At 46.8% G+C, this 20,600-nt stretch overlaps 4 protein-coding genes and 1 pseudogene across 5 annotated transcripts in view; 3 read left to right on the top strand and 2 right to left on the bottom strand.

The window, feature by feature from the left end:
- Positions 1-7,180, top strand: part of capn15 (calpain 15) — a 33,531-nt gene extending 26,351 nt beyond the window's left edge. The window contains exons 8-12 of the mRNA XM_079293341.1: positions 1,193-1,354; positions 1,455-1,690; positions 1,813-1,982; positions 2,593-2,771; positions 4,122-7,180. Coding sequence (XP_079149467.1) covers positions 1,193-1,354; positions 1,455-1,690; positions 1,813-1,982; positions 2,593-2,771; positions 4,122-4,299 — 925 coding nt within the window. The 3' untranslated portion in view covers positions 4,300-7,180. The remainder of the gene's footprint in view (positions 1-1,192; positions 1,355-1,454; positions 1,691-1,812; positions 1,983-2,592; positions 2,772-4,121) is intronic.
- Positions 7,181-8,282: 1,102 nt separating this feature from the next.
- Positions 8,283-12,967, top strand: LOC306795498 (putative protein MSS51 homolog, mitochondrial; the record flags this gene model as incomplete). The annotated part of the gene is made up of 6 exons (XM_079294032.1): positions 8,283-8,440; positions 8,647-8,796; positions 9,177-9,301; positions 9,546-10,070; positions 12,238-12,331; positions 12,760-12,967. 6 exons carry the CDS (start codon positions 8,283-8,285, stop codon positions 12,965-12,967), a joined length of 1,260 nt encoding a protein of 419 aa, XP_079150158.1.
- A 1,014-nt stretch (positions 12,968-13,981) lies between these two features.
- On the top strand, positions 13,982-16,320 carry LOC306794920 (putative protein MSS51 homolog, mitochondrial). Its single transcript, XM_079293175.1, has 6 exons — positions 13,982-14,052; positions 14,418-14,564; positions 14,674-14,798; positions 14,958-15,521; positions 15,618-15,711; positions 16,001-16,320. Exons 1-6 carry the CDS (start codon positions 14,036-14,038, stop codon positions 16,203-16,205), a joined length of 1,152 nt encoding a protein of 383 aa, XP_079149301.1. The 5' UTR covers positions 13,982-14,035; the 3' UTR covers positions 16,206-16,320.
- Positions 16,321-16,917: 597 nt separating this feature from the next.
- Positions 16,918-17,742, bottom strand: LOC306795501 (myeloid-associated differentiation marker-like protein 2; annotated as a pseudogene). The gene has a single exon. The product of its transcript is annotated as a myeloid-associated differentiation marker-like protein 2 (transcript).
- A 1,024-nt stretch (positions 17,743-18,766) lies between these two features.
- Positions 18,767-19,663, bottom strand: LOC306794862 (myeloid-associated differentiation marker-like protein 2; the record flags this gene model as incomplete). The annotated part of the gene is made up of 1 exon (XM_079293093.1): positions 18,767-19,663. The coding sequence occupies one exon, from the start codon at positions 19,661-19,663 to the stop codon at positions 18,767-18,769; it is 897 nt and encodes a 298-aa protein (XP_079149219.1).
- Positions 19,664-20,600: the final 937 nt, after the last annotated feature.

A 20,600-nucleotide genomic window follows, 5' to 3' on the forward strand; every position in this document is an offset into this window, starting at 1 on the left:
TGTAAAATTCATGAACACCTGTGAGGATTTATCCCAGGGAAAGATCTACCCGGCACCAGCTGTTCAGCAAATGCCAAATCTTTTGTTAACTGAATACAGGTGAATAATAACTCTTGAAAATGCCCTTTAATGGTGCCGTGATGGACGCCCGTAATGTGATGAAAGTGATTAAGAGATTGACGCCGAACGGAATGACGGCGTTGTTTTGTCTTTTAGTACATTGTATTTGTTTTGTGCATCATACACTGGTTCCCACACACACACACACACAGCGGTGTTGTTATGGAACTGTATGTGTTTGTTACTTCGGTTGCCAGGGACTTGACAGGCAGAGGTTTGTGCTTGTAATGGCTGTGAGCGTTTTCTTTTCTGTCATATTAGATGAATCATGTCACTCAATCACACAGAGCATCGAGGATCGACTGCTCAGTAAACACTGTTGCCTGTAACAGCTTGATTGAAAAGTACTCTGAAACATAATAGGGAGTTGTTGCCTTGGACTGCACTCAAACATAACTGACTGAAACATAATGTTAAAAAATGATTCAAAAGTTAGAAGAGAATTCGAACACCAACAAAAAGTGCTCTCGTGTCCCGGACCGCACTTCCCTGAGAAAAGTTTTTCTCTCCCCGTCAGCGAACATCTGATCAATGGGCGTTCGTAGGCCCGCCTGAAGATAAACCATGTGTGTGTCGGGCTCTTATTCATGTCCCTCGTGTCTAACAAAATAAGAGTTGCAGGAAGTCCAGGGGGATCAACGTGGCTGACACAGTGCTGATGTCGACTGTTAAAAACACATCAGAATGAAAACGAGACATATTTATATCTCGTGATTCAGCGTGTCCCCATCTCTCCTTCCCGATTGTCATGAAGGCAAAAGTAAGCCGAGAGACAGTTGTCAGTGCGAGGTTAGGAAGTGATGAAACCATGAAAAAAACAGACTGAAAGCGAGGAAGAGTCTCTCGGGGCCTCAGTCTTTTGAAGAAGAAGGTCTGATGTGTTAGCGAGGTAAATGGTGTTTGCACCGCAGCACCCTCAGAGGCAAAGTGTTCCTTGTGATGCGCACAAATAGACCCGGAAGAGCAGCCGGTCAAACTGTCTCCATCTCACGAGAGCAGGTCCTTACGCAACACTTGTCTGTTGATGCTGTATATACTGTTGCAGTAAAGAAACGTCTCTATCCTCCCACAGGTACTTTGACTCGGTGGACATCTGTAAGATCCACTCAGACTGGCAGGAGGTGAGGCTGCAGGGCTGCTTCCCCAGCAAGGCCAGCGGGCCGGTCACCGTCACAGCCCTCACCGTGCTGGAGAGGACGGCGCTGGAGTTCGCTCTCTTCCAGGAGGGAAGCAGGTAAAATAGGACGGCCATCAGCGTGTGTTTTAGTCCTTTTCCTCCCCACCTTTTTTTTTTTTTTTTGAGCTAACCCGTTTGTCCGTCCCCCCCCGTGCAGGCGTTCAGACACAGCCGACAGCCACCTGCTGGACCTGTGCATCATGGTGTTCCGTGCCTCCTTCGGCAGCGGCAACAAGCTGACCCTGGGCCGCCTGCTGGCCCACAGCAAGCGGGCGGTGAAGAAGTTCGTCGGCTGCGACGTGATGCTGGAGCCGGGGGAGTACGCCGTCGTCTGCTGCGCCTTCAACCACTGGCAGATGAACGTCAGCGGGACGGGAGGTCCGCCCACGCCCGGTAGGTGTTACAGACGCAACGCGCACGAGCGCTGCTTTTGTCGCTCGGTTCATCCAGACCCGTGAACCCCGTTCACGATACAGTGGTATGCGCTCACCTTGAAGCCTGTCTCTGTGCTGCAGTCTCCAGTCCTACCAGCGGGGCAGCGCGGCGGCCCAGCCAAGACTTCCCCGGCTACATCCTCGCTATCTACAGCTCCAGACAGGTGATGGTGGAGCAGGTGGAGGCGATGGCCACCACGCTGGCCGACGCCATCATCCTCCTCACGGAAAACAAGGGCGAAAGACATGAGGTGAGACACGTGAACAAGAGAATAAGCTCACTTGTCTCTGTTCCCCCCCCATCTCTCTGTCTCACCTACACACACACACGCACACACACACACACACACACACAGACAGACGCTCACACCCAAGCAAGCAAATTGTTCTGGCTCTCCTGAACAGCTCTTTGCTGAAAGTGCTGTCACGTTGGCTGGTGTTTTCGAGGATGACAGAGCTTTTTAAACACTTGAGATCGTCTTTGTTAAATCATTCAGCACTCGAGCTCTCCAGCAATTCACCGCTCACAGTAGGTGGGCCAAGCACCTCGCGAGCGAGTGCATGACAGCCGCTACTCGAACAGTCGTGTTTGAACAATATGTTAAAAAAAAAAAAAAAAAGAAGTACAATATTTTTGTATGAATAAGTAATTTGAGCTCTTTGTGTTGTGAGCAAATACATGTGTTGCGGACAGATATTGGGTGCGGTGGGATTACTGGATGCTCTTCCTGGTCCGTAGGAAGCACTTTAGCTTCTCTTTTCTCTGCTGCCTCAATAGACCAGAATGCACTGCAGCCACAAAATATGATAATGTCTTTGTTGCTCACATTTCTGCGTGTTTTTTTGTGTGTGCGCTCTCAGGGCCGCGAGGGCATGACGTGCTACTACCTGACCCACGGCTGGGCGGGGCTCATCGTGGTGGTGGAGAACCGCCACCCCAAATACTACCTCCACGTCTCCTGCGACTGCACCGACAGCTTCAATGTGGTGTCCACGCGCGGCAGCCTCAAGACCATAGACAGCGTACCGCCTCTGCACAGGTACACACACACACACACACACACACACACACACACAGAAAATAAATAACGTGGAGAGATGAAATGATTTGGGAACATTTGGTGCAGGTGCAGCAAACATCTGGCCCTTACGACGATCGTATCTGTACACACATCCACACTTCTTTAAACACCAGCGATCCCAGAGGATTAGCGCTCCGGATTTCTTAATCTACCTTACGGCTGGTCTCAGCACAGTTAGAGCTGCCTTTGTTTTCTGTTGGTCCCCATTGTTCTCTTCACATTCAAGCCAATGATGTAAAGACCTGACAGTAGTCGCCGATGAAAGTTAGCAGAGTGGAGTTGTTCACACGTCATTAGGTTTATCTGAATTTAGGTTCTTTGGACATCTACTGCGTGGATGTTTCAGGCGTACACACTCATTTCGGCCATAAATTTAAATGAATCTACGGCCTTATCACCTGGAAGTTATGTCCCACACATAATGGGAAACAATGTAACAAGTCACCATGCATGAGCGCCGTGTCTTTTGATGTCATTTCCTCTCATCCAACGATTATGTCAGTTCACCCTGCTGCAATATCGCAGGCTTATTCTCCCGATGTTCTTACTCACTGGCTATTGTACAATCAGTTCGCAGGTAGAAACATTGAGCAGCTTGGTAATCATATTCCGGATTCTCAGTGGGGGGGGTACCCAGATATCGTTAAGACTGTGGAAGTGTGACTAACTGTCGCCATGTTGCCTCATCTTGTTCTCTAAATAGACCGAAACAGAAAAACTCTAGAGTGCTGACTGAGCACCTTGTCTTCCTCAAAATAGCTTTGCTGAGTGGCTAATACACAGTCCAAGATCAGTGGCATACTTAAAGACCAAACTACTTCTATTCATTTTGATTTGATTAGAGTACGGAGTGGGGGGGAAAGTATTGGTGCGCTCTAGTCCCTCAGCAGCTATAGAGCTGTTGTCTATTCCTGATTCACCCTTTAGTTAACTGTAACAACTGTTTATTCAGCAGCTCTTTATAAAAAAAAACAAAAGTGGCTGTATTTTCTCCCATAAATATATTATTTAAATATATTAAAGAGGGGGCGGGGGGGGGGGGGTCTGAAGAAACTATACATTACGCTCGGGAGGGTCTTGGTTTTTTATAAATGAAATAAAGGATTTAGCCCCTCCTCCTCAGACAAGTCATTTACATACAGTCCCTCACTTCACAATGCACAGCATGAAAATACCACATTTGTATTCAGAATGGTCACCGTGTGCTTTTTTTTTTTTTTTTTGCCTGAATTAACTGAAGCTACAGAGGCCTTGAACTGTAACTGCTCCATGTTTTCATTCCCCGCCGCTCTCTGTCTCCCCCTGCAGGCAGGTGCTGGTGGTGCTTTCACAGCTGGAAGGCAACGCCGGCTTCTCCATCACCCACCGCCTGGCTCACCGCAAGGCGGCCCAGGCCTCCCTGGGAGACTGGACCCCCACCAAGGCCACCCACTGCCCCCAGCTCACTCCGGACATTGACGGCCTGCACCGGCCCCGGCCGCTATGACCACCGCCCACCGTCTCGCACACACACGCTGACTATTATCCAATGAACTGTCAGACCACTGGAAAAACCAGGCACGGGAGGGCGAGCGGCGTGTGCGGCCCTGAAACGTGGAGAACACGCACGCCTGAATGTAAAGCATAACCGGGCCGCGTTCATCCGCTGTCCTCCTAATGCTCCATACATGCTTTCATCCGCTCGCTCTCTCCCTTGCCAAACGGATGTGCCATGTCAGGATGAAATGAGGGAACAGGCCACACGGGGTGACCTGCACTTACTCGCAAAACAATTTTTCCCCCGGGCCACCTAACAGGATCCAGCTCAGACTACTTAAAATTCTGGATGTTTTTTTAGTTTTTTTTTGGTACGAGCGCTGTACGAGGAAGGGATGTCATCCCTGAGTTACGAATGCTTGGAGACGACCCTGCTTCCCTCACAGAAGTCGGGGGCGGAGTGCCGTAACTACTGAGCCATTTTGCCGGCCCACAAACTTTGAGCCAATCACCCGCAGCGATCAGACACTTGTCCCTGTGTCGCCCGCAAGGACGGCGAACAAGGCAGCAGACTTCAGGGGGAGTTAATCTCGCCTAGCCCTCAGTACGGTACTCAATGAGCCAAAACCCCCGTACTCTAGTTTTACTCACAGTCCTACATGTTTTTTTATTCAATACACGTCGGTCTTACTTGTTTTGTACTCGGCCCTTGTTAGCGTCTTGCTCATATTTGTGTGTGTTTTTTTGTTGAGGCCGTAGAGAAGCCATCGTTCACACAGTACTGTCTGTCCCCGCTCTCCGTCATCTCCACCGTGCTGTCCAGCTCTCTCTCGCTCTCTCTGTAGCTCAGGACCAAACCCGTGATTTGTCGAGTGAGCTGGGAGTCTGACGTGGCAGGTGTACGGTGCCCAGGTAGCTGGAACATCGTCTTTCCGTAAACACTGAGCAGCCAAGCCGCGCCAAAGAGAAATACCGACGCATAATAGAATTCCCTTCCTCGTGTTTCAACAGACTAACATACAATTTGGCCTTGTTTCCCTTCAGAGAAACAACCACTGTAGCTCCCCCCCCCCCGTCTCTTGCATGCTTTAATTCACGTGAGTTTATATCTTCACACGTAAATTCACGCTTTGGGAGCAGCTCTCCTCTCCAGACGCTAGACAGACTGAATTAATGCGGCTTTCTCGCACTCTCTCTCGGATTGCGACACCCTGGAAAGTTGTGTCTGATCTTCCTTGGTACCGATGGTCAGTGAGTATTTGTCTATTTCATCGCACTCTGCCAGTGTTTTGAGTTACACTTTAGTGTACTTAGGGAGCACCAGAGGAGCCAGTGGCTGTTTGAGCAGTCGGTCTGCCGTCGGGGAGCTCTTACGCTGAGCTGCCGAGTTTACTTTTGGGAGGTCAGGGACCGTCTGTTGTTTGCTCGGGCGCGGCGCGAGCATCTGGGCCGTCCTCCCACAAGGCTACACCGACCGCACGTCGGCGACGACACAAGACGCTCGTGCAATAACAAATTGGCATTTTGTCAGTCGGCCTGCACGCGTAGCAGGAGAGTAAAGGGACCCCTGAGACGCAGAAAATAGTTCCGTCTGCGTCGTTTCACAGGATGGGTTGCCTACAGCCCGCCCCGCTTCTTTCCGTTCCAGTTCCTCCAGCGTCAAAGCCATTACTCCTACATCACGTAGGACCTTTCAGTCCTCACCATGGCAACATAGATGTTTTATCAGGGAGAGGCGGGAAGACTGACGCGGTACTATAGTAACGGGATGGAGTGGGAGACTTTTAAAGTATTGTGTCGTGAAATAAGGGGCGGGGAAACTTGAAAGCTGATAAGCAAAATCGCCGGAGCATTCACACACTAATTGATTGTCGGGTAGAGAAAATTGCTCCTTTTTTTTATGTCAAGTTAATTTCGAGTTTAAACATTTAAAAGTCCCCACATGAGATGATTCAAGTGACGACTTAATCTCAGCAGCCTTGAGTTGAGAAAGCGCTGACACGCGCGTCATCTCACGAGTGTTCCGTGGGTAAATGGCAGCACTGTGTTCCCCGCACGCTTGCAGTCTTTTACTTATTCTGCACAACCGCGCGGCTGATCATCTGCACTTCAGCACCAGGACAGCTCGTGAGAATAAGAACATACTGCCACACCGCTGTGAAACCTGAAGCTGAGGTCGCTGTAAATATGTTTTTCCAAAGAAACATGATGTGTGATGATGCCCCGTGTGATCACAGGCTGTGACCTTTTTAATTTATTTGTACAAGTGGCTTTGCAGGCCTGTCGTCAAATGACTATTGCTGAATACTGGACTGTATGTATGACAGATAAAGGAATGTGATACTGTTACGGCTTTAGTCTGAGCCCAGAGGGATTAGAAATGAACCTGCACTGAATCACCTGCAATGACGAGGCACCTCAAAATCCAGCGTCGCCGCTGGATCACTTTACATTTACATGAGATTGTTTTTGTTTTTTTTACTCTGTGTCATTTTTTTGGCTCTTGCTGGTGTCCTTGGAACCTCCTCCTCTTCTGTGAAGTTGTGGCGGTGACTCTTCAGTGCGTCGGGGGCGCCCCCTGCTGCTGGAGAGGCTGCAGCCATGAGAAAAAGCGGGTCGCCTTCTTCCTCTCCTCCCCCCTTCCTCTGGTTCCCTCCTTGTAAAGTGTACAGACTGCAAAACTAAAGCCACGGATCAGATAGAAATGAACTGACCCTTTTAAAGTTGTAAAAAAAAAAAAAGTACGATAGAAACGAAACAATGAAAACCTAATGCTGAAAAAAAATCAAACTCAGATGAATGTGATATATATTTTCTTGATTTTTTTCTGGGATGGGAATATGAGTATATGTGTACAAACATATGTATGTTTAATTTTCAATCTCAGGTTCCGGTGGACCAAATAAATCTTTTTTAAATTAAGGCAACTTGTCATTATTTCTCCACATGCAAATGTCCATTTACTTTACATCACAGAGGCTTTTATACTTTGTGACTCGTGGAAGCTGTCGGAGCAGGAAGCAGTTTTGATGTGTTTTCTGTTCGGCTTTTGTTTTCGATTGGGGGTCCTGATGGGGGTCCTGATGGGCAGGTGGCACCTTGCATGGTAGCCCCTGCCATCAGTGTATGAATGGGTGAATGACATGTACGGCTATACAAGTACAGTTACCAACGCAGGATTGTTTCTATCGAGGGCAGAGGCGTGATGGCACAGCTCAAGGAACATGCCCGATGCAGCCTCGGCCTGTCTGAGCATCTGGGTGACCCTCTTGTCGTGAGAGCCTCTGTCGTCAGGGCCATCGAGCACAGAGTGTATGAGTGAGAGGCTGCATTTTAAAGGCCATTGTATCTATGGTGAGACAAGATCAGCTGAGAGAATAGGCATCTGTACTGTGTCGGCTTATGTATAGCCCACTGTTGCTGGGTGAAAAGTTTGTATCCTTGGAAAAAGTCACACTTGACAATCTGCAGCAGCTTACTCTGTAATTTATTCTGTGTTTCTTTTTGTTGTTGTGTGTATGTTATCATCGGTTCTGAACTAGCTTTTGTGGGTCCTGGCAGCAGTGATGCAGTGATGCAGTCTTCTAATAGCAAATCTTTGTGTGTCAGTGCAGTGTGCTACTTGGTTGTCAGGGCGGATAGAACAAATAGCTCGGTGAGCTTGGGACTGTATGTTCTTCCGCCAGAGTCAACATTTCCAGCCCTGCTTTCTTCTCATTTGTCAGCGCCAGCTGTTGGGTTGGGGGGGTCCCTGTCCCTGTCCCTGTCCCTCACATCCCACTGACTCTGCTTTGTGTCCGTCAGTAAGCCCACAGCCCACAAACCGATGGATTTGATGTTTTAGAAGGTCAAAGGGGTGCTGTGTTGTTTCGGGTAGCTGTGAGAAACACAATGAGATGACCTGTATAAATGAAGGTGAAATAATAGAATAAATAGAATAAAATAAAAATGTAATACTTCATTCTTCTTCTGGTGGAAACTGAAGGCCACAACATGACGTCCCAGATCCCAGCGCCCCCCCAGCCTGACACTCCGAGGACTGACGGCGTCTCTTCCATCCTGTCTGGGTTCTACTCGCTGGACTCAGGTGTTCCTGGGCTCTCGAAGGTGATTCTCAACAAGCTCAACATGAAGGACTACGGAGAATACAGGTAGAAACTGCCGATACTAACTTACATCCAGCAGTGTCGTAAGCCCCGCTGTGTTGTTTAATGCTCCGTTTGATTTTTCACCATCTTTGATTCGTTTCTATGGCATTGACTGTACGTGATAAGTTACCCTTCCTCGATGTGTTACTTCTAAACCTCCATTGAACATGAGTCGGGCTTGACACGTGAAGTGTCTGATCTCTAACAAGGGCTGCTGTTGGGGGAAAGGCCAAAGGAATCTCGTTCCGCAACTACAAGGAGATGTTCAAGAAGATGGAGGAGACCTTCGAGTTTTGCACCAGCTGCAAAAAACTCCCAGCGCATCTCACCGAGGGTCAGACCCTGAAACGCTGCGTTAAGTAAGTGCTATGTACATCAACATCTCACACACACACACACACACACACACACACACACACACACACACACACACACACACACTCACTCACACTGTCTTGCATGTGTCTTCCTTGAAATTCTCAGCTGCCACTGTCTCTCTAAGAAACGTTACCAGTAGCAGCAGATAAAGAGAACTCCCTCAAGACCTTTGTTTAGCAGGAGTAATGTTGTGACATCAAACTTTGGATCCAGCCAAAATCCTGCACTATGAACCTTTAAAGTTGTTAATATTAAAAGTGCTCCTTTTTTTTCTTCAACTTGTTCAACGTTTATGTCTTGCATCGTTTCTTTCCATTTATTTTGCCTGCGTTTGCTTTTTACCCTCCTCTTTCTCTCACAGGTGCCTGCATGTTTACTACTGCACCAAAGACTGTCAGAGAAAGGACTGGCCTCAGCATAAAACGGTCTGCAAGATGCTACGCCTGGTGGCCATTGACAGATTAGTGGAGTGGCTGATGTTCACTGGTGAGAAATGAAAAGGCGGCGCTGTTGAAACTGAAACGCCGTGATAGCTGTTTGAGTTCACAAAAAAAAACATTCATCATCATTATTAATGAGATGACATATTTTAAAGAGGAGCTGCAGAAATGAAATGCCTGAGAGACAAACACTGACAGAAAGTCACAGTGCTATACTGGTTTGAAATTTGAATTAAAGTTCGCCAGCCTTTGAAACTCTTCGATTGCTTTTCAAACACCATGTAAACCAGCTGCTGAGGTGAAGAATTGGGACGACTGGCTTCACATGCAGGGGGACCTCACGCCACGACTGGACGCCATCTTGCCTGGTGCCAACATGGCAACCTTTTGGACGAACGCCAGCAGGCCCAGGCCGGATGACTCTGACCTGCAACCGTCTTTATGGCGGATTCAGAGCGAGTTCCTCTCCCGAGTTCTCACAGTTGGGATGGCCATGCAACACTTTGGCCTTGACCCGTATGCTAAACCGCTTACTATTCACATAGCGGGGGCGTCTCACAATGAGACCATGGCAGCCAGAACGACGGACTACGATGAGCTGAACAACATGTTCCCCCAACACCTGGGCATGGAGATAGTCATGGTGGGACCAGAGGTGGTGGACGGCCCCATCGCGAGGCCTCCTCTCAGCGAGTTTGGCCCCAGGCAGAGAGTCTACATCAGCGCCCACAAGGGCCTCTACCACCAGTTCTGGGAAGATGTGGTGGACAAAGAGGAAGCAGCCAAGCCAGACCTGGTGGTGGGATTTCATCCCGGTATGTACATGCAACATCCTGCCAAACATGAACAAACAGCAAGTTAGAGATGTGATTGTACAGCCACGAACATCTTGAGACGGCTCTGGTTGAAAGGAGACTTTCACCTCAAAGCGCGTTTAAATCGAGCAGTAAAAAGCAGAATGATCACTGCGGCTACACATAGAAACTGCTCAGCTAAAGTGGTCAGCTGTCTTGGAGAACCGGTGACTTGTCGCCTCTTTTTTTTTTTGCTCGTTTGACAATCACGTCTTTCAGAGAACAGAGCCAGCAGGAGAGGTGTAACTCACTAGCTCTGGCCGGTTCATTAGCGCCAGGCTTTTATTGGGGATTTGGATGATTAATTGGAGCAGCTGGGAAAGAGTTTGGCTTCTGATTGCTGGACTCAGCATAATGTCAGTGACCCCCCCCCCCCTCAGGCTGACGAACATTGCAAGCTCCAGACGTGGGCAAAATCACAGATTAGATTCCAAATTATGGATATTGTTAATACTTTTGGAATTCAACACAAAAGGCAACTTTGTCTCCATTTCATAACAAACAGCGTAAAGACTGAGAGACGTGTAACCGTCCTCTCTCGCAAGCAACCGCCTCGTTACCTCACCTCACTTTAACCCCACACCTCTGCAGCTCTTGCACAGAATCTGCTCGGTGACCCTTTAACCTGCAAAAGCAGCCGTAAAGCCCCGGCCCAGCCTCACCCAGAATCCACGGGCCCAGCTATCACCCCAGGCTCCACTGGAGCTAAATATACAGGAATTAGTCATCCTGCGAGTAAACTGCCTGAGTGCCTGGCTGCGTTTCATACCGCAAAGCTGGCAGAAGCACTGCGTTATGACACCGCTCAAGTGATATCGGGGAGCCGGCAGCGTGACGGAAGGAATAAAAAGGAAGGTGTGTGTGTGTGTGTGTGTGTGTGTGGAAGTCACGATGAGAATGAGGGAGGAAAAGGCTGCTGGAAAGCAGTAGAAAAACAAAAAGCAGACATTGGCAGTAAGAGAATAAGAGACGGAGAGGGATGTCGACTGTCAGCTCTCGCAAAGAAGATGGATGCTGGTTAAGTAATGCCATCCACACAAAGATGGACCATTGAAAACAGGCGCCTCCTGATGGCTGCTTGTTATCCGCGAAATCAACTGGATTTTCATACTTCTATCACTTTTTCCCCCCCATTACCATTAACATCCGTCCACCGTGATGCAAGGCCATTATTGCATTGCCATTACCAGTCACACCGTAGCTCCAGACGTCTCTTTGTCACCTTATCTCCTGAGCGGCTAAACGCTTACTCCCTGTTAAATGTTTCATAATGATGAGTACTGTAACCTCGGGCATGTTCGTATCGCGACATGCATTATTCAAGTCCAAATCCTCTCTTTCTGCAATTTGAGTTCCCCCGAAAGATGTTGCAGGCGGTGGATAACGTGATACCGTGTGTGTGTGTGTGTGTGTGTGTGTGTGTGTGTGTGTGTGTGTGTGTGTGTGTGTGTGTGTGTGTGTGTGTGTGTGTGTGTGTGTGTGTGTGTGTGTGTGTGTGTGTGTGTGTGTGTGTGTGTGTGTGTGCCAGTATCACGCGCCTTACAGTTCTCTGCATCTGTGGCATGCTCCGGGCCCCCCAACATACTTACAACCATACACACACACACACACACCGGTTAATGTGCCAAACAGCTGCCGCTTTTAATGAATTCATCACACGCTGAGCTTTTCCTTGATTCCTTTTTGTTTTTGTGTCAGATTCAGTCAGCTAAATTATTCAGAGAGGTATATGTACGTTGCAATTAGCTTCTCTGTGGTTTATGGATCATATGAACACACGTTCCTCTACCAAAGTACCATTTATATTAATTAAAAAACATATGAACTAAACTTGGTGATTTAATTATTATAGTGGTATACTGGTATACTGGTTATGAAGCAGTCTGAATTTAATAATGATGCCGCTATATGACCAACATAAGTAAATCAGGCCATCAAAGAGAAAGTGTTTTATTTCTTTATCGTTATTCTAAATGGTTACCGGGTCAGAAAGTTCCACACAGGTTCATCCAACCAACGATGGAGAACTGATGGTCTGGTCTGTGTTTTCGCAGCTCAATCACGTTGACTTTGACCGTGTCTAAGTGAGGGCCGTATCGAGTATCTCACACATGTGCTTTTAACACAGGGTTCCACGCTAACCAGGGTCTGGTAGAAGGTTGGCTGCCCACCCTTCTGCTTCTCAGAGACTATCACATCCCTTCACTCTTCACCATGTGCAGGTTCGTAACATTACTGCAACTCTGAAACATCCGCTTGTTTCAATAGTCCAGAACTGCTCTACTACTCTAATTCTGCCCTCCTCAATGGCACAGTTGTTGTTCACCCACATACCATGTGTGATCTCTCTAGTCCTCACCTGCCTGACCTCATCACCACAGTGCTCAGTCGCAATCCACAGCCCGATCACACCCCTCCTTCCACACTTCACACTCCCTCCCTATGGTGGCAAATATACTGTTTGTACAACGGCCAAGATGGAAGAAAATAATTATTTATTTTGCTGCAAGTGTTCTCAGCAAACACCCCCCTGTAGGCTCTAATTTGATGATATAGAGAAGTGTTGATGGAGTTTTAGCTCTCCTCGGCCTCTCATGGACAGTAAAACTCACGTGGTTAATTGATTCCTTAGCTGTGTTTGTCTCCGCAGCGAGGCGGAGCTCAAGTCCTCACTCCAGATCCTGCTGGAGTTGGAGATGCACATCAGGGACTGTGGGAGAAATCCATTCACCTCACAGAAACCAGAGCAGGTCCAGTCTTGCCCAAACACAACGCCAGTCTTCTGCAACTCTCACTATGTCCGTTTCCAGGGATTGCTGCCTAAAGAAGACGTAGAGGAGCCTGGGCTGGACTATTAAGAGGCCGTCATGTGGAAAACCCAAGCCTGTGCAGACGTTTGTACTCTATTGGTTCCCTGAGGTAGCGTGGCAGTTGGATTTAAAGGGTCATGGGTGTGTACATATGTAATGAGACCAAAATGAGTTCATATTTTTACGGTTCTCTGTAATTTGGTCTGCGGCTGGACGTATTCCCAAAACTCACAATAGCTGGATGAAATCAAATTATATGCATACTAATGTAACATATTGTGCAAAATTACACCTAAATAAATTAGCAGCGCCGGTGCGGCAGTGTAGTTTATTTTACCTTTTGTGATGCTGCTTTGTAGCTGCTGCTGGACTCTGAGTGGTGAGTGTGTGTTCTGGATGAACACCACAGACAGTAGAATAGTCCTTGTGTGCTGAGTGGAGACTCTCCATAAGTTGTTATACCTTTTCCCTGATGCTTTAAAATAAAAATAAAATCACCTTAAATGACAAGCCACATTAAGACAATCTTTACATGACAGACCTGCTTTAGAATCTGCTATCTGTGACAAGGTAAAATGAATTTCCCTGGAGTTTATTGGATTCATGTGGGAAAACAACTAAAAATGCTGAATCATGACACTGATACAAATGTGTTAAACACACCATCACACCTATGAGTGTTCATTGTTTTGCTCCATCAGCAGGACATGGTTTACAGTCTGTATTTACAGTGAGACTCTGCCCTCTAGTGGATGATAGTGGATATGCAAAATATAGGTCGCGTTGTGGTTGTAATAGGAGGCCTCGGGGCTTTTTTTTGAAATGGTCATATATGTCCAGGTGAGTTAGATTTAGAATGAATTAACTTCAATTAAAATAATTCTGGGTTGACATCCTGTCCCCACAGTAATGGATGTGTGTGTCTGGTGTTTTTCTTGCAATGAAAACTACGCACAGACATGAGCACGTTGGGTTTCTGTGAAGTCGGGAGAGCTGTCAGAGCTTTCTAGAAGGAAAAGCACAGGTGCTATATGTGGCACGAGCTCAGATGACAAACCAGAGGAGACGCCGAAGAAGAAACAGCGAACAGCGCGCGAGCAGCAGACTCATTCACAAATGTCGGAAACTGAGAGGTAAGTGGGTTTGTACTAAGTTATTGATACTTTTTTTTACTTACATCTTGGAGAACATGTCACGACTGAGCTTCAGGCAACTATTGTGCAAACATGTTTGCATATAAATTCGTTATGAATCTCTCCATGCGGTCACTCCACTGCTAGTCTACTGTATTTGTGTCGGCACGTGCTGCGCTCCTCCCCTCACACTGAAGCACATGTTTCAGTCCAAGAATAGAAACGTGGCCTATAGGTTGCACGGGGCTATGTGGTTGACTAAAATTGGTAACGTTATATTAACTTGTACTAATGTACTAATTAGTCACTGGTCATTAATTATATATGTTATTTATGCTGTTTGTTTGTTGTTGTTGTCTCTCTAGAGCTCTTGAGACCAGGGTTAAAGCCCTGACCTTGCAGTCTCAAAAAGACATGTTTGAGAAGATGGAGGTTTCTTTTAAAATCTGTGCCTGTTGCGAGAAGCGTCCAAATCAGCTTTCAAACGGCCAGAGCCTGAAGCGTTGTACCAGGTAAACAAAACCCCAGAAACATACAAGATCTGAGCCAGCTTGATATTCCTTCATCAGTGTGAGTCATGTTACAATCACAGATCGTCACTTTTCTCGTGTCTTTGCGCAGATGTCTGAATGTTTACTACTGCTGTAAAGGCTGTCAGAAGGAGGATTGGCCCAAACACAAGAAGTTCTGCTCACAGCTGCGTCTGGCTGCCATTGACAGAGTCGTGGAATGGCTTTTATTCAAAGGTAACACGCAGACGACAGGCAAACTCTCACAAAAGCCAGGAGATTTTTTTCTTCTTCTTCCAAGAATGAATGTGTAATAAAGGATAGTTAGCATAGCTCATGAACTGTCTCCTTCTGTTAAACTACTAAACTAATTGTATGCTTTTTTCATACCATCAGGGTACCTTCCATTCCCGACAGAAAAGTGGTCAAAGCCCCAGTCAGAGGTTAAAGGCTGGGATGACTGGCTTGCAATGCAGGGAGATCTAACAGCTCGCCTCGATCCCATTTTGAAAGGAGCGCACATGAAAGACTTGTGGACCAACGCTGGCCGGTCTCAGCCCGACGACGAGGACCTGAAGCAGTCGCTGTGGAGGGTTTGCAGCGAGTTCTTCTCCCGGCCGCTGACCATAGCCTGGGCGACGAGGCTGTTCGGCCTCAACCCTTGTTCCAAACCTCTCACCGTTCACCTGGTGGGGGCGGGCCACAGCGAGACCGCGGCAGCCAGACTGACGGACTACGATGAGCTGAACAACATGTTCCCCGAACACCAGGGCATAGAGATCGTCATGGTGGGACCAGAGGTGGTGGACGGCCCCATCGCGAGGCCTCCTCTCAGGGACTTTGGCCCCAGGAAGAGAGTCTACATCAGCGCCCACAAGGGCCTCTACCACCAGTTCTGGGAAGATGTGGTGGAGAAAGAGGAAGCAGCCAAGCCAGACCTGGTGGTGGGATTCCATCCAGGTGAGGACATCTTTTCCATCACAAACTAGCTGCTGAGAAGGAGTGTCTTCTTCATACTGACCTCATTTGTTTTCCTTCACATCTTTTTGTTCCAAGGGTTTGATGCCAGTCAGGGCCTGGACCAGGGCTGGCTTCCAACTCTTCTGCTCCTCAGGGATTACGAGATTCCTTCTCTGTTCACTGCTCTCAAGTGAGTGTCACAGAATAGCACAATAGTATAATATTATAACACTGACAGGAGCCAGTCAGCTCAATGAGCACTTCTACTTTAATACTTAAAGTACATTTTGGAGTATTTTGATATATTTGTATATGATATGTAAATGCTAAAAAAGTCAGTAATTCATTACTGACTTTTCATACAGCCGCTCTGTATCCTCTCCCTGCTCTCTTGTCATCCATGTGAATTCCCCCATGGTGTGTGTGTGTGTGTGTGTAATGTGTGATGGCTGCTGACGCTCCTTGTCCTCCACCCGCAGCGAGCCAGAGATGACCTACTCCCTGCAGATCCTGTTGGAGTTGGAGATGGACATGAGGGGAAGCGGCGCCAGCCCCTTCGCCTCGCTGAAACCAGAAGTGGTGGGCTCGAGTCCCAACAAGCCTCCGGTCTACTTCAACTCCCACTACTTCTGTTTCCAGGGCGTGCTGGAGACGGTGGAGTTTGAGGAGCCAGAGGAGGCCTGAGGGAGCCGAGTGCTGCAGTCTACCCTCTGTTGTCTCTCAGCTGGAACTCTTTTTTTGGGGGGGGGGACAATGAAGCATTGTTTGTATATGCCTATTTTTGCTGATAATGAAATCATGTAATGTGTCCAAATACATAAAACGTTAGTCGTATTTTACTTTGGTAACGGCTGTACGTGTTTGCTTTGACATTTGCATTCACTATCTCAGTTTCATGGCATGTAAATGGCAGAGGTGTAAGGTTTGAATACACTGTCTGTGAACTATGTTGTTGTGGAAGCAGAGAGGCAATAAAACATGGCAGAAACAGTCAAATGTCTGACAATAAACAAAATGTAAATGATTAAATACGGGTGAGACTGCATTGTCCGCTCTGGTTGAACACAGCTTGGACATAATTTCAAAATAAATGATGAGCCTCTAGTCATTTCAATTTGACAAGAAATTCTCGAAAAATAAATAATTCACAATTATCTGTGAACAGCATTTGAGAATGAAGTATGCAAAACAATATGACATAGCCAAAACAAACAACAGAAAAAACAATGTCACCTGCTGAAGACTTCTATTTGTGATATATATTTCACATGAGTTTGGTAACATACAGTACATATAGATAGCTACTGTCCATTGAATATTTTCCCTGACACTGAAGTGATTAAACAAACGAATCAGTATCTTCATCTTCACCTCTACATACATCTCGTGTACGTTTCTAGCGAGATCTGAGGGATAAAACCAGGTCCACGACATAAAAGACAATATTGACGATGGCTCCGATGGTAACAGTATTCATGTTCACCAAAGAACACTTATCACAGGTGTAAGGATTGTACATGTAGCGCTTGTAACCGAAGATGCACCAGAGAATGACGGCCAGCAGGTACAACAGCACAGCCACGATGTTAAACACAAGCTCCATCACGCTCAGCTTGAATGAGAGCAGATACTGCAGTAGCTTGAGCAGATGGAGGACTATGACGACCACGGTGACCAGGAGGCAAACGGCAAACACAGTGATGCTGCATATCATCCAGAGAGGGAGAAAGGACCAGTCACCATTCACAAAGTGGTCAGCGGCAGCAGTGAGAATGATGCACGCTACAAAGGCCTCTGTGGTCCGGAGTCGTCCTCACGGGCCGGATAGGTAGCCGCTCGGAGACATCTTTTTTTGCATTACACCGTCGATCAGGAAGACAGTGGTGGCGACCAGGGAGGTGATGAAACACAGGGTGTTGGCAAAAACAGCTGCAAAAATGACCGTGGCTGAGGTGATCATCACAGCACACAAGGTGGTGAGCCCGCACGTCAGGTCTGCCCAGTTGGGGAGGAAGACAGCCAGGAGGATAGGCCTCATTTTGGCCTCCACCACGCTCAGGACCAGGGGCACAGTGATGCAGAAAACCCAAACAAACTCACACCAGACACCCCAAGGACTCACCACCCTGCCTCGAGAGATGACGATGATGAAAGATAAAGCGCTGAAGATTATTTCCAGGAGGCGCAATAGGCCTCGACAGCCCTTGAATGGGCCACACATGGTGCTCAAATTTAGGAGCCCCGGATTTTGAAGGCAAAAAGTTGGGATCAAAAGTGTCCTCAGTTATACCAGTACTCTGCAAAATGAACCGTACTTCTGAGTTCATTCCTTGTTGTGCTGCTGTTCCATTATCGTATTGAGGTGGAGCCACGCGTTCACGACAGGCAGGCAACATTTGCATAATTACTTTTAATCAAATTTCCAGATTCATGAATTCCTCAGTGTGCCAGTGTGTTTTCCACGAAGGTGTGAATTGGAAGGAGACTGCTTTTGCACTCTTGACTCTTTCTAGTATGTTCCAGTTCTAGTATGTATGCAGTATGTTGTGTTAAAACCCCATAGCTGAGTTTTTCTGCAGTTCATGTCTATATTTTTAATTTATTCAGCAAAAAGTAAATTGACATTTACTCTCTTATGTGTTCAAATGAACATGCCCCACCCCTTTCTTCTCATCTTTCATCTATTACCTTTATCTTCTAAGGATCATCGGCCTGAAACGATATGAATTGTTTGATTTCACCATAACTAGATCAATAAGTGTTTCTTTGTTCAGATTTTACCTTGAAATTCAACTGCAAACTGACAAGTGTATCTGTTTGTCTTATTCCTATACAAATACATACATATTTCTTCTGTCATTTTTTGCCTTTTTTTAAATCTAGTATTGGAAAAGATGAGGTCACAAATATGTCATTATGAGAGCGTCACTTTATTTTCATTTTGGTACTCACGCCGTCACCGGTCTGTGGCTGACAACTCTCAGGACACACAGCTGTTCGTTCATGTGTGATCTCATTTCAAACAGATGAAATGCAACACATTTTACACCTTTACATATTCATTGGCAGTGGCATATGCAGTTTATATTTCACAGCAGCACATTAGGAAACATAAAAACAGAGAGTGGAATGAAAATATGCATAGAGCTGAATTGTAACTTAAGGTTTAATTGGACATCATACAATAATTCATGTATGAATTCCTGTCTGTCCCATCTGAAAAAACCCCAAAATAACCTTCACCACTATGTGCGTTTAAAGCCGCAGATACCAAGCAGGGTGAAAATGAGGTCCAGTGTGAAAAGAATGAGATTCACATATGTCATAAATGCAACCATAAACTGTATGGCCCAGATACAGAAGCTGGGTGGACAGTCACTGGGTCGAGGGTTGTTCCTGAACATGAAAATGGGCCAGACGATGGCAGCAAATATATACAGCACAACAGAGATCACCAGGAATATAAACACAAACCGGTCCAGGTTAAAGGGCAAACACTTCTTCAGTTTCTTGAGGATGTTGGTGGCTATGATTAAAGGGAGGATGGGGAATGGAATGGCATACGCGATGACGCACAAGATCAGAGCTGGCTTGTCTCTGTAGCCAGTCAGCGATATAAAAATCATGCAGCTCACAAAGGCCTCCATAACCTTCCAGAATCCAGGCAGAGCAGCCAGGTAGGTCCCTTTCTTCTTGTCCATGAATTTGTCCTTCAACACCTCAAGTGTGTAGACAAAGGCACACAAGAAAGCAAATATACTCACTATCCAGCCATACAGGCATTTCAGGCAGGTATAGAAGTTGGCGTAAGTGATGGCGACAGAGACGGTCATGAGCGTAGAGGACATGGCCATCCCGGTGGTGAAGTCGGACCAGTCCAGGCAAAACGTATTGAGTATGCCATCGAGCTTCATCATCTCAATAATGGTAATGATGAGGGTCATGATGGGGCAGAAGGCCCAGGTGAACATGGCGTAGATCCAGTAGGTATGACTGCTCCCTCCTCTGAAGGCAGCCAGGAGAAAGGTGACCACAGACAGAAGGATCTGGGCCATGTGCAGCCCGCCTCGGCCGGATAGCAGAGTAGAAGGACTAAACACCGCCTGGGACACCGTGTCCTTAATATTCCCAATTATTCCCATCTCATTAAATCAGCTGAAGAGCAGTTGAAATGGTATTCCCTCACAGACAGCTGCTAGCAACTGGTTGAGCTGTGTTTTCTGTCGCTTCACTGCCTTCCAGCTCCACGTTCCACGTAGTCCTTCACTGCCCTTCTGGTTTGCATAATATTCATTCAACCGATTGTGTGTCGGGATAAATGTCTGCTGCAGGAGATATGAAATAACCAAAAAAGGAAATTTGGTTGTGCCTGGGACGTGGAAGTACAGGTGTACGGGCCTCAGTGAGGACTAGTTAAAGCGACAGCACATCTCCAATGGCTCCCTGACCAATTGAGTGACCTCTGCTGTGTGCCCATCGCTTCCTGACAAATGCCATTTTACATATACATACATATAGACTATTGTGTGTTTGTTAACTATGCTGAGGGATGATTTTCTGTTGATGCGCAGCAGCATTCATAACAGTTTGAATGTATCAAAAGCTCCTTTCGGGAGTCTAAACACACTGCGCTAAAGCTCCATAATTCAGCCATTAAGTAGAGTATTTACTTGTTGCCCAAACGTTAGAGTGAGGAAAAAAACTATCTTGAGGCACATTGGGAATTGCTCGCCTATAATGTTTTCACTGTAACAACCTGGTTTGTATTATTGTTTGCTTCAGGAGGGAAGCAGCGCTCCTACATTCACGCTGCAGACCTAAAATTACCAACACGAAATCACGTTTCTACACGGATGCACTTATTTGTGGCACTGCTTGAAGCGAACCGCTTCAAGTGTGTTTCTCTGTTTCTCATTTCGTTTTAAACCAAATAAGAAATAACTTCATTAAAAAACACAACAAAATATCACATTTCGTGGACGAAATGTGATATTTAGGTACAACATTTTATTCAGTCGGTCAGTTTGTGTAGTTGGCTCTTGTTTCTGGGGAAGGTAAATAGAAAGGACAAAACGGAAG

The sequence above is a fragment of the Melanostigma gelatinosum genome (assembly GCF_949748355.1).
Source record: "Melanostigma gelatinosum genome assembly, chromosome: 21".
Taxonomy (NCBI): Eukaryota; Metazoa; Chordata; class Actinopteri; order Perciformes; family Zoarcidae; genus Melanostigma; species Melanostigma gelatinosum.

Coding starts and splice junctions, on each gene's coding strand:
- LOC306794920 (XM_079293175.1), top strand. Junction 15,522..15,617: donor GGTGGTGGGATTCCATCCAG/GTGAGGACATCT, acceptor TTTTGTTCCAAG/GGTTTGATGCCAGTCAGGGC. Junction 15,712..16,000: donor TCTCTGTTCACTGCTCTCAA/GTGAGTGTCACA, acceptor CTCCACCCGCAG/CGAGCCAGAGATGACCTACT.